The sequence below is a fragment of the Oncorhynchus mykiss genome, chromosome 6 (assembly GCF_057628025.1).
Source record: "Oncorhynchus mykiss isolate SJ-2025 chromosome 6, ASM5762802v1, whole genome shotgun sequence".
Lineage (NCBI taxonomy): Eukaryota > Metazoa > Chordata > Actinopteri > Salmoniformes > Salmonidae > Oncorhynchus > Oncorhynchus mykiss.
In genome coordinates, this window is record NC_143027.1 from 2,651,397 (window position 1) to 2,671,496 (window position 20,100).

The window sequence follows — 20,100 nt, forward strand, 5'->3', positions numbered from 1 at the left end:
TGGGCTGAGTAGGTATCAATATAGTATTAAATATAGCCTGGGCTGAGTAGGTATCAATATAGTATTAAATATAGCCTGGGCTGAGTAGGTATCAATATATCAGTATGGTATTAAATATAGCCTGGGCTGAGTAGGTATCAATATAGTATTAAATATAGCCTGGGCTGAGTAGGTATCAATATAGTATTAAATATAGCCTGGGCTGAGTAGGTATCAGTATAGTATTAAATATAGCCTGGGCTGAGTAGGTATCAGTATAGTATTAAATATAGCCTGGGCCGAGTAGGTATCAGTATAGTATTAAATATAGCCTGGGCTGAGTAGGTATCAGTATAGTATTAAATATAGCCTGGGCTGAGTAGGTATCAGTATAGTATTAAATATAGCCTGGGCTGAGTAGGTATCAGTATAGTATTAAATATAGCCTGGGCTGAGTAGGTATCAATATAGTATTAAATATAGCCTGGGCTGAGTAGGCATCAATATAGTATTAAATATAGCCTGGGCTGAGTAGGTATCAGTATAGTATTAAATATAGCCTGGGCTGAGTAGGTATCAGTATAGTATTAAATATAGCCTGGGCTGAGTAGGTATCAGTATAGTATTAAATATAGCCTGGCCTGAGTAGGTATCAGTATAGTATTAAATATAGCCTGGGCTGAGTAGGTATCAATATATCAGCATAGTATTAAATATAGCCTGGGCTGAGTAGGTATCAGTATAGTATTAAATATAGCCTGGGCTGAGTAAGTATCAGTATAGTATTAAATATAGCCTGAGTAGGTATCAATATAGTATTAAATATAGCCTGGGCTGAGTAGGTATCAATATAGTATTAAATATAACCTGGGCTGAGTAGGTATCAGTATAGTATTAAATATAGCCTGGGCTGAGTAGGTATCAATATATCAGTATAGTATTAAATATAGCCTGGGCTGAGTAGGTATCAATATATCAGTATAGTATTAAATATAGCCTGGGCTGAGTAGGTATCAATATAGTATTAAATATAGCCTGGGCTGAGTAGGTATCAATATATCAGTATAGTATTAAATATAGCCTGGGCTGAGTAGGTATCAATATAGTATTAAATATAGCCTGGGCTGAGTAGGTATCAATATAGTATTAAATATAGCCTGGGCTGAGTAGGTATCAATATAGTATTAAATATAGCCTGGGCTGAGTAGGTATCAATATAGTATTAAATATAGCCTGGGCTGAGTAGGTATCAATATAGTATTAAATATAGCCTGGGCTGAGTAGGTATCAGTATAGTATTAAATATAGCCTAGGCTGAGTAGGTATCAGTATAGTATTAAATATAGCCTGGGCTGAGTAGGTATCAGTATAGTATTAAATATAGCCTGGGCTGAGTAGGTATCAGTATAGTATTAAATATAGCCTGGGCTGAGTAGGTATCAATATATCAGTATGGTATTAAATATAGCCTGGGCTGAGTAGGTATCAATATATTATTAAATATAGCCTGGGCCGAGTAGGTATCAATATAGTATTAAATATAGCCTGGGCTGAGTAGGTATCAGTATAGTATTAAATATAGCCTGGGCTGAGTAGGTATCAGTATAGTATTAAATATAGCCTGGGCTGAGTAGGTATCAGTATAGTATTAAATATAGCCTGGGCTGAGTAGGTATCAGTATAGTATTAAATATAGCCTGGGCTGAGTAGGTATCAATATAGTATTAAATATAGCCTGGGCTGAGTAGGTATCAATATAGTATTAAATATAGCCTGTGCTGAGTAGGTATCAGTATAGTATTAAATATAGCCTGGGCTGAGTAGGTATCAGTATAGTATTAAATATAGCCTGGGCTGAGTAGGTGTCAGTATAGTATTAAATATAGCCTGGGCTGAGTAGGTATCAGTATAGTATTAAATATAGCCTGGGCTGAGTAGGTATCAATATATCAGCATAGTATTAAATATAGCCTGGGCTGAGTAGGTATCAGTATATCAGTATAGTATTAAATATAGCCTGGGCTGAGTAGGTATCAATATAGTATTAAAAATAGCCTGGGCTGAGTAGGTATCAATATAGTATTAAATATAGCCTGGGCTGAGTAGGTATCAATATAGTATTAAATATAGCCTGGGCTGAGTAGGTATCAATATAGTATTAAATATAGCCTGGGCTGAGTAGGTATCAGTATATCAGTATAATATTAAATATAGCCTGGGCTGAGTAGGTATCAATATATCAGTATAGTATTAAATATAGCCTGGGCTGAGTAGGTATCAGTATAGTATTAAATATAGCCTGGGCTGAGTAGGTATCAGTATAGTATTAAATATAGCCTGGGCTGAGTAGGTATCAGTATAGTATTAAATATAGCCTGGGCTGAGTAGGAATCAGTATAGCAGTATAGTATTAAATATAGCCTGGGCTGAGTAGGTATCAATATATCAGTATAGTATTAAATATAGCCTGGGCTGAGTAGGTATCAATATATTATTAAATATAGCCTGGGCTGAGTAGGTATCAGTATAGTATTAAATATAGCCTGGGCTGAGTAGGTATCAGTATAGTATTAAATATAGCCTGGGCTGAGTAGGTATCAATATAGTATTAAAAATAGCCTGGGCTGAGTAGGTATCAGTATAGTATTAAATATAGCCTGGGCTGAGTAGGTATCAGTATAGTATTAAATATAGCCTGGGCTGACTTGGTATCAGTATATCAGTATAGTATTAAATATAGCCTGGGCTGAGTAGGTATCAGTATAGTATTAAATATAGCCTGGGCTGAGAAGGTATCAGTATAGTATTAAATATAGCCTGGGCTGAGTAGTCATGATGTTTGGCATACTGCTGCTTTCCTCGGCTACCACGTCTCTTCCTGTTTGCTCTAGTTCAGGATGTGTTTATTGCAGTCACCAACCTTTTTCTGAGCCAAAAAAAACAGGCCGAGAAAAACACAAAAAAACATGACTTGAAAAAAATATAAGATCGACCGAACCAGGTGCAGCTTATAAAGCCTTCATAAACACTACATAAATGTATTTCAAATCATTCTATAACCCTATGTCATGCTTTATAAAAGGTTCATAAATGTGGCATGACTATGTGACATAAACCTTAGTAATGTTCTGTGTTCACAACAATGCTTCATCAGGGGATGATGTTTGAGGTGGTGTGGTTGAGACACTACTGAGTATTCCCTGTGAAACCACACCACATCTACAGTCTACAGACCCTACTGAGTATTCCCTGTGAAACCACACCACATCTACAGTCTACAGACCCTACTGAGTATTCCCTGTGAAACCACACCACATCTACAGTCTACAGACCCTACTGAGTATTCCCTGTGAAACCACACCACATCTACAGTCTACAGACCCTACTGAGTATTCCCTGTGAAACCACACCACATCTACAGTCTACAGACCCTACTGAGTATTCCCTGTGAAACCACACCACATCTACAGTCTACAGACCCTATTGAGTATTCCCCTGTGAAACCACACCACATCTACAGTCTACAGACCCTACTGAGTATTCCCCGTGAAACCACACCACATCTACAGTCTACAGACCCTACTGAGTATTCCCTGTGAAACCACACCACATCTACAGTCTACAGACCCTACTGAGTATTCCCCGTGAAACCACACCACATCTACAGTCTACAGACCCTACTGAGTATTCCCTGTGAAACCACACCACATCTACAGTCTACAGACCCTACTGAGTATTCCCCGTGAAACCACACCACATCTACAGTCTACAGACCCTACTGAGTATTCCCCGTGAAACCACACCACATCTACAGTCTACAGACCCTACTGAGTATTCCCTGTGAAACCACACCACATCTACAGTCTACAGACCCTACTGAGTATTCCCTGTGAAACCACACCACATCTACAGTCTACAGATCCTACTGAGTATTCCCTGTGAAACCACACCACATCTACAGTCTACAGACCCTACTGAGTATTCCCTGTGAAACCACACCACATCTACAGTCTACAGACCCTACTGAGTATTCCCTGTGAAACCACACCACATCTACAGTCTACAGACCCTACTGAGTATTCCCCGTGAAACCACACCACATCTACAGTCTACAGACCCTACTGAGTATTCCCTGTGAATCCACACCACATCCACAGTCTACAGACCCTACTGAGTATTCCCTGTGAAACCACACCACATCTACAGTCTACAGACCCTACTGAGCATTCCCTGTGAAACCACACCACATCTACAGTCTACAGACCCTACTGAGTATTCCCTGTGAAACCACACCACATCTACAGTCTACAGACCCTACTGAGCATTCCCTGTGAAACCACACCACATCTACAGTCTACAGACCCTACTGAGTATTCCCTGTGAAACCACACCACATCTACAGTCTACAGACCCTACTGAGTATTCCCTGTGAAACCACACCACATCTACAGTCTACAGACCCTACTGAGTATTCCCCTGTGAAACCACACCACATCTACAGTCTACAGACCCTACTGAGTATTCCCTGTGAAACCACACCACATCTACAGTCTACAGACCCTACTGAGTATTCCCTGTGAAACCACACCACATCTACAGTCTACAGACCCTACTGAGTATTCCCTGTGAAACCACACCACATCTACAGTCTACAGACCCTACTGATTATTCCCCTGTGAAACCACACCACATCTACAGTCTACAGACCCTACTGAGTATTCCCTGCCAACAGGGCTTCTGAATCAAGTGCACCTACCACCAACAGGGCTTCTGAATCAAGTGCACCTACCACCAACAGGGCTTCTGAATCAAGTGCACCTACCACCAACAGGGCTTCTGAATCAAGTGCACCTACTGCCAACAGGGCTTCTGAATCAAGTGCACCTACTGCCAACAGGGCTTCTGAATCAAGTGCACCTACTGCCAACAGGGTTTCTGAATCAAGTGCACCTACTGCCAACAGGGCTTCTGAATCAAGTGCACCTACTGCCAACAGGGTTTCTGAATCATGTGCACCTATCCACCAACAGGGTTTCTGAATCAAGTGCACCTACTGCCAACAGTGATTCTGAATCAAGTGAACCTACTGCCAACAGGGCTTCTGAATCAAGTGCACCTACTGCCAACAGGGCCAACCCAGACAGGATGACCACATCAGGGACTCAACCCACTCAGGTGATGCACCCCCTCCAGGGACGGCATGAGAGAGCCCCAGTAAGCCAGTGACTCAGCCCCTGTAATAGGATTAGAGGCAGAGAATCCCAGTGGAAAGAGGGGAACCGGCCAGGCAGGGTTTCTGAATCAAGTGCACCTAACCACCAACAGGGTTTCTGAATCAAGTGCCCCTACCACCAACAGTAGAACACTAAATAAATGAGCACAAGCCTTTATGCCTTTATCATTGGCTTTTCTAAAGAAATGTTTGGTGATCGACTTGGAAGGCCTTGATCCACCGGTTGGTGACCACTGGTTTATTGTGTTCCACTCAGACGATAATGACATACATAATGTCACTGAAATGGCTTGGAAACTGAAATAATATGCAGTCAGAGATTTTAGAGCTGCATCAAGATAGCTGGAAGGGTAACAGGATGATTTACACTGTTAATATGCTTCTCACTTATTCTGACATCTCCCCTCCTCCTCCTCTCCTCCTCCATCTCCTGTCCTTCTCCTCTCCTGCTCCTCTACATCTCCTCTCCTCCTCCTCTCCTCTCCATCTCCCCTCCTCCTCCTCTCCTTCTCCCTATATCTCCTCTCCATCTCCTCTCCTCCTCCTCTCTCCTCCTCTCCATCTCCTGTCCTCCTACTCTCCGTCTCCTGTCCTCCTCCTCTTCATCTCCTGTCCTCCTCCTCTCCATCTCCTCCTCTCCATCTCCCCTCCTCCTCCTCTCCTCCTCCTCTCCAATCTCCTCTCCATCTCCCTACATCTCTCCTCCTCCTCTCCATCTCCTCTCCTCCTCCATCTCCTGTCCTCCTCCTCTTCATCTCCTGTCCTCCTCCTCTCCATCTCCCCACCTCCTCCTCTCCATCTCCCCTCCTCCTCCTCTCCATCTCCTCTCCTTCTCCCTACATCTCTCCTCCTCCTCCTCTCCATCTCCTCTCCTCCTCCATCTCCTGTCCTCCTCCTCTTCATCTCCTGTCCTCCTCCTCTCCATCTCCTCCTCTCCATCTCCCCTCCTCCTCCTCTCCTCCTCCTCTCCATCTTCTCTCCTTCGCCCTACATCTCTCATCCGCCTCTCCATCTCCTCTCCTCCTCCATCTCCTGTCCTCCTCCTCTCCTCCATCTCCTGTCCTCCTCCTCTCCATCTCCTCTCATCCTCCTCCTCTCCTTCTCCCTACATCTTCTCTCCTCCTCCCTCTCCTGTCCTCCTCCTCTCCTCTTCTCTACAGTTACCTGGCTGACCAGTGCTGGAATGGCGGCTGCATCTACCTGATCATGCTCCGGAGGATCAAGCGCAAAGCCCCTCTCCCTCCATGCAATGGAAACAGCAAAGTCACCAACAGTGGTGGCTCCGCCCACTCCCTGGACGACCTGAGCGGCATCTCCTCCGAGCCTCCCAGTAGCCTGCTGACGCAGAACGGCGATGGCAAACGTTTGCGAAAGTTCGGCGTCATCTCCCGGTCGTCGTTAAATCGTGATAGTACGGACGGTAGCTGTGACGATGGCGGCAGAGAGACACTGGAGAATGGTTACCACGGCTACAGAGGATCCACGGTATCCATGGATATGGAGGTCACGCCCCCTGAGGGGAGACCAGGAAGGAAGGATGAGGGGCCCATGACTGTCCTGCCCCCTCTAGCGATCCCCCGCAACCTGCTGAACAGTGGAGGGACCGCCACCCTGCCGAACCGCTCCCACAGGGGACTGTCAGAACACAAGACAGAGTCATTCAGCAGTGATACCTCCAGTCAGGTAAGACAGACAGTCTCTAAGCAGTGATACCTCCAGTCAGGTAAGACAGACAGTCTCTAAGCAGTGATACCTCCAGTCAGGTAAGACAGACAGTCTCTAAGCAGTGATACCTCCAGTCAGGTAAGACAGACAGTCTCTAAGCAGTGATACCTCCAGTCAGGTAAGACAGACAGTCTCTAAGCAGTGATACCTCCAGTCAGGTAAGTCTGACAGTCTCTAAGCAGTGATACCTCCAGTCAGGTAAGACAGACAGTCTCTAAGCAGTGATACCTCCAGTCAGGTAAGACAGACAGTCTCTAAGCAGTGATACCTCCAGTCAGGTAAGACAGACAGTCTCTAAGCAGTGATACCTCCAGTCAGGTAAGACAGACAGTCTCTAAGCAGTGATACCTCCAGTCAGGTAAGACAGACAGTCTCTAAGCAGTGATAGCTCCAGTCAGGTAAGACAGACAGTCTCTAAGCAGTGATAGCTCCAGTCAGGTAAGACAGACAGTCTCTAATTAGTTATACCTCCAGTCAGGTAAGACAGACAGTCTCTAAGCAGTGATACCTCCAGTCAGGTAAGACAGACAGTCTCTAAGCAGTGATACCTCCAGTCAGGTAAGACAGACAGTCTCTAAGCAGTGATACCTCCAGTCAGGTAAGACAGACAGTCTCTAAGCAGTGATACCTCCAGTCAGGTAAGACAGACAGTCTCTAAGCAGTGATACCTCCAGTCAGGTAAGACAGACAGTCTCTAAGCAGTGATACCTCCAGTCAGGTAAGACAGACAGTCTCTAAGCAGTGATACCTCCAGTCAGGTAAGACAGACAGTCTCTAAGCAGTGATACCTCCAGTCAGGTAAGACAGACAGTCTCTAAGCAGTGATACCTCCAGTCAGGTAAGACAGACAGTCTCTAAGCAGTGATACCTCCAGTCAGGTAAGACAGACAGTCTCTAAGCAGTGATAGCTCCAGTCAGGTAAGACAGACAGTCTCTAAGCAGTGATACCTCCAGTCAGGTAAGACAGACAGTCTCTAATTAGTGATACCTCCAGTCAGGTAAGACAGACAGTCTCTAAGCAGTGATACCTCCAGTCAGGTAAGACAGACAGTCTCTAAGCAGTGATACCTCCAGTCAGGTAAGACAGACAGTCTCTAAGCAGTGATACCTCCAGTCAGGTAAGACAGACAGTCTCTAAGCAGTGATACCTCCAGTCAGGTAAGACAGACAGTCTCTAAGCAGTGATACCTCCAGTCAGGTAAGACAGACAGTCTCTAAGCAGTGATACCTCCAGTCAGGTAAGACAGACAGTCTCTAAGCAGTGATACCTCCAGTCAGGTAAGACAGACAGTCTCTAAGCAGTGATACCTCCAGTCAGGTAAGACAGACAGTCTCTAAGCAGTGATACCTCCAGTCAGGTAAGACAGACAGTCTCTAAGCAGTGATACCTCCAGTCAGGTAAGACAGACAGTCTCTAAGCAGTGATACCTCCAGTCAGGTAAGACAGACAGTCTCTAAGCAGTGATACCTCCAGTCAGGTAAGACAGACAGTCTCTAAGCAGTGATACCTCCAGTCAGGTAAGACAGACAGTCTCTAAGCAGTGATACCTCCAGTCAGGTAAGACAGACAGTCTCTAAGCAGTGATACCTCCAGTCAGGTAAGACAGACAGTCTCTAAGCAGTGATACCTCCAGTCAGGTTAGACAGACAGTCTCTAAGCAGTGATACCTCCAGTCAGGTAAGACAGACAGTCTCTAAGCAGTGATAGCTCCAGTCAGGTAAGACAGACAGTCTCTAAGCAGTGATACCTCCAGTCAGGTAAGACAGACAGTCTCTAAGCAGTGATACCTCCAGTCAGGTAAGACAGACAGTCTCTAAGCAGTGATACCTCCAGTCAGGTAAGACAGACAGTCTCTAAGCAGTGATACCTCCAGTCAGGTAAGACAGACAGTCTCTAAGCAGTGATACCTCCAGTCAGGTAAGACAGACAGTCTCTAAGCAGTGATACCTCCAGTCAGGTTAGACAGAGCACTTCTTGCAGTGACATGGGTCCAACACATTGGTCTAATGGAGCTGCTTGATTTAGTCTTCTCGGTACAATGGAACTATTGGAATAGTAAAATATCACAACTCATAAGCTAAATTAAGTGCAAAGTATTTAAGTATTTGACACCTACAGCACCTCAGGGAAGTATTCAGACCCCTTGACTTTTTCCACATTATATTACGTTACAGCCTCATTCTAAAATCGATTAAATAGTTTTTTCCCTGCATTATACACCGTAATGACAAAGCAAAAATTTACAAATGTATAAAAAAAACAACAACAACTGAAATATCACATTTCCATAAGTATTCAGACCCTTTACTCCGTTCTTTGTTGAAACACCTTTGGTAGTGATTACAGCCTCGAGTCTCCTTGGGTTTGACGCTACAAGCTTGGTACACCTGTATTTGGGGAGTTTCTCCCATTCTTCTCTGCAGATCCTCTCAAGATCTGTCAGGTTGGATGGGGAGCGTCGCTGCACAGCTATTTTCAGGTCTCTCTAGAGATGTTCGATTGGATTCAAGTCCGGGCTGTGGCTAGGCCACTCAAGGACATTGAGAGACTTGTCCTGAAGCCACTCCTACGTTGTCTTGGCTGTGTGCTTAGGGTTTTTGTTCTGTTGGAAGGTGAACCTTCGCCCCAGTCTGAGGTCCTGAGTGCTCTGGAGCAGGTTTTCATCAAGGAACTCTCTGTACTTTGCTCCCTTCATCTTTGCCTTGATCCTGACTACTCTCCCAGCAACGACCTGGGGAATAGTTACAGGGGAGAGGAGGGGGATGAATGAACCAATTGTAAACTGGGGATTATTATGGTACTGGAACTTACCCTGTAAATAGTCACCTTCCCCCTACACATATCTACCTCCTATAGTATGGTATTTACTGACCCTGTATATAGTATGGTATTAACTGACCCTGTATATAGTATGGTATTAACTAACCCTGTATATAGTATGGTATTAACCTGACCCTGTATATAGTATGGTATTGACTGACCCTGTATATAGTATGGTATTAACTGACCCTGTATATAGTATGGTATTAACTGACCCTGTATATAGTATGGTATTAACTGACCCTGTATATAGTATGGTATTAACTGACCCTGTATATAGTATGGTATTAACTGACCCTGTATATAGTATGGTATTGACTAACCCTGTATATAGTATGGTACTGACTGACCCTGTATATAGTATGATATTGACTGACCCTGTATATAGTATGGTATTAACTGACCCTGTATATAGTGTGGTATTAACTGACCCTGTATATAGTATGGTATTAACTGACCCTGTATATAGTATGATATTAACTGACCCTGTATATAGTATGGTATTAACTGACCCTGTATATAGTATGGTATTAACTGACCCTGTATATAGTATGGTATTGACTGACCCTGTATATAGTATTAACTGACCCTGTATATAGTGTGGTATTAACTGACCCTGTATATAGTATGGTATTAACTGATCCTGTATATAGTGTGGTATTAACTGACCCTGTATATAGTGTGGTATTAACTGATCCTGTATATAGTATGGTATTAACTGACCACGTATTTAACTACTGACCCTGTATATAGTATGGTATTGACTGACCCTGTATATAGTATTAACTGACCCTGTATATAGTGTGGTATTAACTGACCCTGTATATAGTATGGTATTAACTGACCCTGTATATAGTGTGGTATTAACTGACCCTGTATATAGTGTGGTATTAACTGATCCTGTATATAGTATGGTATTAACTGACCACGTATATAACTACTGACCCTGTATATAGTATGGTATTAACTGACCCTGTATATAGTGTGGTATTAACTGGCCCTGTATATAGTGTGGTATTAACTGACCCTGTATATAGTGTGGTATTAACTGACCCTGTATATAGTATGGTATTAACTGACCCTGTATATAGTATGGTATTAACTGACCCTGTATATAGTATGGTATTAACTGACCCTGTATATAGTATGGTATTAACTGACCCTGTATATAGTATGGTATTAACTGACCCTGTATATAGTATTAACTGACCCTGTATATAGTATGGTATTAACTGACCCTGTATATAGTATTAACTGACCCTGTATATAGTATGGTATTAACTGACCCTGTATATAGTATTAACTGACCCTGTATATAGTATGGTATTAACTGACCCTGTATATAGTATTAACTGACCCTGTATATAGTATTGTATTAACTGACCCTGTATATAGTATGGTATTAACTGACCCTGTATATAGTATGGTATTAACTGACCCTGTATATAGTATGGTATTAACTGACCCTGTATATAGTATGGTACTGACTGACCCTGTATATAGTATGATATTAACCTGACCCTGTATATTGTATGGTATTAACTGACCCTGTATATAGTATGGTATTAACTGACCCTGTATATAGTATGGTACTGACTGACCCTGTATATAGTATGATATTAACCTGACCCTCTATATAGTATGGTATTAACCTGACCCTGTATATAGTATGGTATTAACTGACCCTGCATATAGTATGGTATTAACTGACCCTGTATATAGTATTAACTGACCCTGTATATAGTATGGTATTAACTGACCCTGTATATAGTATTAACTGACCCTGTATATAGTATGGTATTAACTGACCCTGTATATAGTATTAACTGACCCTGTATATAGTATTGTATTAACTGACCCTGTATATAGTATTGTATTAACTGACCCTGTATATAGTATGGTATTAACTGACCCTGTATATAGTATGGTATTAACTGACCCTGTATATAGTATGGTATTAACTGACCCTGTATATAGTATGGTATTAACTGACCCTGTATATAGTATTGTATTAACTGACCCTGTATATAGTATGGTATTAACTGACCCTGTATATAGTATGGTATTAACTGACCCTGTATATAGTATGGTATTAACTGACCCTGTATATAGTGTGGTATTAACTGACCCTGTATATAGTATGGTATTAACTGACCCTGTATATAGTATGGTATTAACTGACCCTGTATATAGTATGGTATTAACTGACCCTGTATATAGTATGGTATTAACTAACCCTGTATATAGTATGGTATTAACTGACCCTGTATATAGTATGGTATTAACTGACCCTGTATATAGTATGGTATTAACTGACCCTGTATATAGTATGGTATTAACCTGACCCTGTATATAGTATGATATTAACTGACCCTGTATATAGTATGGTACTGAGTGACCCTGTATATAGTATGGTATTAACTGACCCTGCATATAGTATGGTATTAACTGACCCTGTATATAGTATGGTATTAACCTGACCCTGCATATAGTATGGTATTAACCTGACCCTGTATATAGTATGGTATTAACCTGACCCTGCATATAGTATGGTATTAACTGACCCTGTATATAGTATGGTACTAACTGACCCTGCATATAGTATGGTATTGAACTGACCCTGTATATAGTATGGTACTAACTGACCCTGCATATAGTATGGTATTAACTGACCCTGTATATAGTATGGTATTAACTGACCCTGTATATAGTATGGTACTAACTGACCCTGCATATGGTATGGTATTAACTGACCCTGTATATAGTATGGTATTAACTGACCCTGTATATAGTATGGTACTAACTGACCCTGCATATAGTATGGTATTGACTGACCCTGCATATAGTATGGTATTAACTGACCCTGCATATAGTATGGTATTAACTGACCCTGCATATAGTATGGTATTAACTGACCCTGTATATAGTATGGTATTAACTGACCCTGCATATAGTATGGTATTAACTGACCCTGTATATAGTATGGTATTAACCTGACCCTGTATATAGTATGGTATTAACCTGACCCTGTATATAGTATGGTATTAACCTGACCCTGTATATAGTATGGTATTAACTGACCCTGTATATAGTATGGTATTAACCTGACCCTGCATATAGTATGGTATTACCTGACCCTGTATATAGTATGGTATTAACTGACCCTGTATATAGTATGGTATTAACCTGACCCTGTATATAGTATGGTATTACCTGACCCTGTATATAGTATGGTATTAACTGACCCTGTATATAGTATGGTATTAACCTGACCCTGTATATAGTATGGTATTGACCTGACCCTGTATATAGTATGGTATTAACTGACCCTGTATATAGTATGGTATTAACTGACCCTGCATATAGTATGGTATTAACCTGACCCTGTATATAGTATGGTATTGACCTGACCCTGTATATAGTGTGGTATTAACTGACCCTGTATATAGTATGGTATTAACTGACCCTGTATATAGTATGGTATTAACTGACCCTGTATATAGTATGGTATTAACTGACCCTGTATATAGTATGGTATTGACCTGACCCTGTATATAGTATGGTATTAACTGACCCTGTATATAGTATGGTATTAACTGACCCTGCATATAGTATGGTATTAACCTGACCCTGTATATAGTATGGTATTGACCTGACCCTGTATATAGTGTGGTATTAACTGACCCTGTATATAGTATGGTATTAACTGACCCTGTATATAGTATGGTATTAACTGACCCTGTATATAGTATGGTATTAATTGACCCTGTATATAGTGTGGTATTGCCTAACCCTGTATATAGTATGGTATTAACTGACCCTGTATATAGTATGGTATTAACTGACCCTGCATATAGTATGGTATTAACTGACCCTGTATATAGTATGGTATTAACTGACCCTGTATATAGTATGGTATTAACTGACCCTGTATATAGTATGGTATTAACCCTGTATATAGTATGGTATTTACTGACCCTGTATATAGTATGGTATTAACCCTGTATATAGTATGGTATTGCCTAACCCTGTATATAGTGTGGTATTGCCTAACCCTGTATATAGTGTGGTATTGCCTAACCCTGTATATAGTATGGTATTAACCGACCCTGTATATAGTATGGTATTAACTGATCCTGTATATAGTATGGTATTAACTGACCCTGTATATAGTATGGTATTAACCTGACCCTGTATATAGTATGGTATTAACTGACCCTGTATATAGTATGGTATTAACCCTGTATATAGTATGGTATTAACTGACCCTGTATATAGTATGGTATTAACCCTGTATATAGTATGGTATTGCCTAACCCTGTATATAGTGTGGTATTGCCTAACCCTGTATATAGTATGGTATTAACCGACCCTGTATATAGTATGGTATTAACTGACCCTGTATATAGTATGGTATTAACCCTGTATATAGTATGGTATTGCCTAACCCTGTATATAGTATGGTATTAACTGACCCTGTATATAGTATGGTATTAACCCTGTATATAGTATGGTATTGCCTAACCCTGTATATAGTATGGTATTAACTGACCCTGTATATAGTATGGTATTAACCCTGTATATAGTATGGTATTAACTGACCCTGTATATAGTATGGTATTAACCCTGTATATAGTATGGTATTGCCTAACCCTGTATATAGTGTGGTATTGCCTAACCCTGTATATAGTATGGTATTAACCGACCCTGTATATAGTATGGTATTAACTGACCCTGTATATAGTATGGTATTAACTGACCCTGTATATAGTGTGGTATTGCCTAACCCTGTATATAGTATGGTATTAACTGATCCTGTATATAGTATGGTATTAACTGACCCTGTATATAGTATGGTACTGACTGACCCTGTATATAGTATGGTATTGACTGACCCTGTATATAGTATGGTATTAACCCTGTATATAGTATGGTACTAACTGACCCTGTATATAGTATGGTATTAACCCTGTATATAGTATGGTACTGACTGACCCTGTATATAGTATGGTACTGACTGACCCTGTATATAGTATGGTATTGACTGACCCTGTATATAGTATGGTATTAACCCTGTATATAGTATGGTACTAACTGACCCTGTATATAGTATGGTATTAACCCTGTATATAGTATGGTACTGACTGACCCTGTATATAGTATGGTACTATCTGACCCTGTATATAGTATGGTACTGACTGACCCTGTATATAGTATGGTACTGACTGACCCTGTATATAGTATGGTACTATCTGACCCTGTATATAGTATGGTACTGACTGACCCTGTATATAGTATGGTACTGACTGACCCTGTATATAGTATGGTACTGACTGACCCTGTATATAGTATGGTATTGACTGACCCTGTATATAGTATGGTATTAACCCTGTATATAGTATGGTATTGCCTACACAACACTGCCCCAGTGGGAGTACGTTAAATGTCAATGCGCTCTACAAAGTGACAGAAAACGACATTGCGACACTGCGCTACACTCCGTTGGGTATAAATCAGCATTTAGCCAATCAGAGCGGGTTAGGCTGCCTTGAAGACCTGGCAGGCCTGGCTAGTTTAGAGATTGAAGACAAGGCATTATGCAAGATGGATGGGTCACTTCCAGACATTAATGAGACCAAACTGAGGAGACAAACAGTAGTAGTGAAAGACGTGAGAAAGTCTGTTGTTCATAGAGTCCCGTCTTCCTTCTGATTGGGGATGACGTTAGCTGCATGTTGAGTTAGCTTTTCTTCAGAAATACTGTAATCCTGCCAACAAACTCTCCCTTGTACACCCATGAGTCATCCACAGTGACTAACCTCACCACAGAACCACAGACAAAGTGGATCAATGCTAAGCAAATACACACAACAGCACGCTACTGTTAACTCTGACTACTGTTAACTCTGACTACTGTTAACTCTGACTACTGTTAACTCTGACTACTGTTAACTCTAACTACTGTTAACTCTAACTACTGTTAACTCTGGCTACTGTTAACTCTGACTACTGTTAACTCTAACTACTGTTAACTCTGACTACTGTTAACTCTGACTACTGTTAACTCTGGCTACTGTTAACTCTGACTACTGTTAACTCTGACTACTGTTAACTCTGACTACTGTTAACTCTAACTACTGTTAACTCTAACTACTGTTACGGTTTCTACTGTAAAGCTCCTACAGATGCTGAACCCAATATTCATGCGTTGGATGATTCAACATGCAGTTATTTCATTAAAGAATACTACAGTTTACTATAGAATGCAAGAGTACTTACTAGAGAATACTGTGGTAAACTGTAGAGTACTATAGTAAATACTACAGTATTTTCCACAAAGAAACACTGTCGTAAATACTACAAAAATATCCCCAAAAACACTGCAGTCTGCAAAAATACTACATTTTTTTGTAACTATAGTAAATACTACAGTAATGTCCGCAGAAACACTACACTTTTTTAACTATAGTAAAACAGTATTTAAATTCCCCATTCTCCTCCCCATATAGAAATTGGTACCACCCGTAAGTGAGAAACCTACATGCCAAGTATACACCATACATTATGCTCTACACAGGCTATAGAAAAGAGGTCAAGCTCTGTATGTTCTGTTCAGACCCCAGACCTACAGCTTATGGAAAATGTACATTTTCTGTTGTTGTCGTATTTCTCCAGTAGGTTTCCTGAAGGCGAACGCCTCTACGTCAAAGATAAGAAAACAAAAGCACTATTATTGAATACTACAGAAATATACGTAAAAACACAACAGTATATACCTTCAGTTTTCTTTTACCACAGTATTTATACTATATACTATAGAGTAAACTACAATAAAGTCTCCAAAAAAATTACTACAGTAAAAACTATAATATTCCAACCATAGTACACACTATAGTATATGTTTCGTGTGAGATACACCTGAAAGACGTGTATACAAGATAACAGTGTTTCTGGTTGATCCAGCCTCTCTTGTGTTCTATGAGACTGTCTGAGGAGTTCAGGAGGGATTGGAAGCGTGAAAACGGGGAAAAGTAACACAGCGTGGGAACTCAACGGAGATGTGACTGACTGTGACATGTCGGAAGGGCCTTGTTGAATATCAGCTATGCCGACGCACTGCGACTCCACCCAGTGTCAGATGGTCTGTTGTTTTGGTCTTTGTCTCTACAAATAATTAAGAAAGTTGCACACTCTTGTCTCCGTGTTGTTGCTACGTTTCGGCTGAAGAGCTTTCATCAGGGTGAGTTGTTCTGTCTCTCTCTCACTGTTAGCGAAATACCATTCATGACTAATGGCTGTAGTTGGTGTCAGGCTCTTCCACCGTTGGTCTAAAAGCCAGTCAGGACTAGGAGAGGACTTGCCGTTTTGATGTTGTTTGAATTAAAGAGTGGGGTTCAACAGAGAGAGAGAGGAGAGGACTAACCATTGGGTTAGGGTTGGGAGAGGAGAGGACTAGCTGTTGGGTTAGGGTTGGGAGAGGAAAGGACTAACTGCTGGGTTAGGGTTGGGAGAGGAGAGGACTAACGGCTGGGTTAAGGTTGGGAGAGGAGAGGACTAGCTGTTGGGTTAGGATTGGGAGAGGAGAGGACTAACTGCTGGGTTAGGGTTGGGAGAGGAGAGGACTAGCTGTTGGGTTAGGGTTGGGAGAGGAGAGGAGAGGACTAGCTGTTGGGTTAGGGTTGGGAGAGGAGAGGACTAACTGCTGGGTTAGGGTTGGGAGAGGAGAGGACTAGCTGTTGGGTTAGGATTGGGAGAGGAGAGGACTAACTGCTGGGTTAGGGTTGGGAGAGGAGAGGACTAGCTGTTTGGTTAGGGTTGGGAGAGGAGAGGACTAACTGCTGGGTTAGGGTTGGGAGAGGAGAGGACTTACTGCTGGGTTAGGGTTGGGAGAGGAGAGGAGAGGACTAGCTGTTGGGTTAGGGTTGGGAGAGGAGAGGACTAACTGCTGGGTTAGGGTTGGGAGAGGAGAGGACTAACTGCTGGGTTAGGGTTGGGAGAGGAGAGGACTAACTGCTGGGTTTGGGTTGGGAAAGGAGAGGACTAACCGTTGGATAAGGGTTAGGGTTGGGAGAGGAGAGGACTCACCGTTGGATAAGGTTTAGGGTTGGGAGGTGAAATGAAAGGACTAACCGTTGGATAAGGTTTAGGGTTGGGAGAGGACTCACCGTTGGATAATGGTTAGGGTTGGGAGGTGAAAGGAGAGGACTAACCGTTGGATAATGGTTAGGGTTGGGAGGTGAAAGGAGAGGACCAACCGTTGGATAAGGGTTAGGGTTGGGAGGTGTAAGGAGAGGACTAACCGTTGGATAAGGTTTAGGGTTGGGAGAGGAGAGGACTAACCGTTGGATAAGGGTTAGGGTTGGGAGGTGAAATGAAAGGACTCACCGTTGGATAAGGAAGGGTTAGGGTTGGGAGGTGAAAGGAGAGGACTAACCGTTGGATAAGGGTTAGGGTTGGGAGAGGAGAGGACTAACCGTTGGATAAGGGTTAGGGTTGGGAGAGGAGAGGACTCACCGTTGGATAAGGGTTAGGGTTGGGAGAGGACTCACCGTTGGATAAGGGTTAGGGTTGGGAGGTGAAATGAAAGGACTCACCGTTGGATAAGGGTTAGGGTTGGGAGAGGACTAACCGTTGGATAAGGGTTAGGGTTGGGAGAGGAGAGGACTAACCGTTGGATAAGGGTTAGGGTTGGGAGAGGAGAGGACTCACCGTTGGATAAGGGTTAGGGTTGGGAGGTGTAAGGAGAGGACTAACCGTTGGATAAGGTTTAGGGTTGGGAGGTGAAATGAAAGGACTCACCGTTGGATAAGGGTTAGGGTTGGGAGAGGAGAGGACTCACCGTTGGATAAGGGTTAGGGTTGGGAGAGGACTCACCGTTGGATAAGGGTTAGGGTTGGGAGGTGAAATGAAAGGACTCACCGTTGGATAAGGGTTAGGGTTGGGAGAGGACTCACCGTTGGATAAGGGTTAGGGTTGGGAGAGGAGAGGACTAACCGTTGGATAAGGGTTAGGGTTGGGAGAGGAGAGGACTAACCGTTGGATAAGGGTTAGGGTTGGGAGAGGACTCACCGTTGGATAAGGGTTAGGGTTGGGAGAGGAGAGGACTAACCGTTGGATAAGGGATAGGGTTGGGAGAGGAGAGGACTAACCGTTGGATAAGGGTTAGGGTTGGGAGAGGAGAGGACTCACCGTTGGATAAGGGTTAGGGTTGGGAGAGGACTAACCGTTGGATAAGGGTTAGGGTTGGGAGAGGAGAGGACTAACCGTTGGATAAGGGTTAGGGTTGGGAGGTGAAATGAAAGGACTAGCCCAGACAAGTGTGTCCTTGGCTGACTCACTGTCCTCAGGCACTTCCCTACCTACCTACCTGTCATCACTCACAACACACAACATCTTCAGACAGGACAGGACAGGACAGTGACTTGGTAATACTCACGCTCCCAGAGTGTCTGTTTGTGTCTTACTCACTACTCACACACTCAGGGTTCTTCTCTTTACTAAACTTTCCTAGACTGTTTGTTTTTCTCCGAGCAAAACCGTTAACAGAAATGGGAACAGCAAAAGTGAATCTGCAACAGGTTTTAATCTTTCTTAGTGTTCAACAAGCTTTCCCTGCCCTTAACCTTGTTCTGAACACCTCCAAAACAAAGGTCATGTGGTTTGGTAAGAAGAATGCCCCTCTTCCCACAGGTGTGATTACTACCTCTGAGGGTTTAGAGCTTGAGGTAGTCACCTCATACAAGTCCTTAGGAGTATGGCTAGACGGTACACTGTCCTTCTCTCAGCACATATCAAAGCTGCAGGCTAAAGTTAAATCTAGACTTGGTTTCCTCTATCGTAATCGCTCCTCTTTCACCCCAGCTGCCAAATTAACCCTGATTCAGATGACCATCCTACCCATGCTAGATTACGAAGATGTAATTTATAGATCGGCAGGTAAGGGTGCTCTGGAACGGCTAGATGTTCTTTACCATTCGGCCATCTGATTTTCCACCAATGCTCCTGATAGGACACATCACTGCACTCTATACTCCTCTGTAAACTCATCTCTGTTTCCCCGTCACAAGACCCACTGGTTGATGCTTATTTATAAAACCCTCTTAGACCTCACTCCACCCTATCTGAGATATCATCCTCTACATACAACACCCGTTCTGCCAGTCACATTGACGGTTACATGGCAAACTGTGGGTTACATGCCAAACATTAAGAACACCTTCCTAATAATGAGTTGCCCCCTCCCCCTTTTGGCCCTCTGAACAGCCTCACTTCATCGGGGCATGGACTAAAGCTTTCCACAGGATGTCTAAAGCTTTCCACAGGATGTCTAAAGCTTTCCACA

At 42.4% G+C, this 20,100-nt stretch overlaps 1 protein-coding gene across 5 annotated transcripts in view; it reads left to right on the plus strand.

Annotated features, from left to right (window-relative positions):
• LOC110525145 (PDZ domain-containing protein 2) overlaps nucleotides 1-20,100 on the plus strand; it is a 209,886-nt gene that overhangs the window by 108,315 nt on the left and 81,471 nt on the right. For 4 of the 5 annotated variants that reach the window (XM_090236856.1, XM_090236857.1, XM_090236860.1 and 1 more), the window contains one exon: nucleotides 6,373-6,895. In XM_090236856.1, the coding sequence (XP_090092982.1) occupies nucleotides 6,373-6,895 (523 nt within the window). Of the gene's footprint in view, nucleotides 1-6,372; nucleotides 6,896-16,738; nucleotides 16,999-20,100 lie in introns of those variants that run through there. The other variant, XM_090236859.1, reaches the window with a different exon arrangement.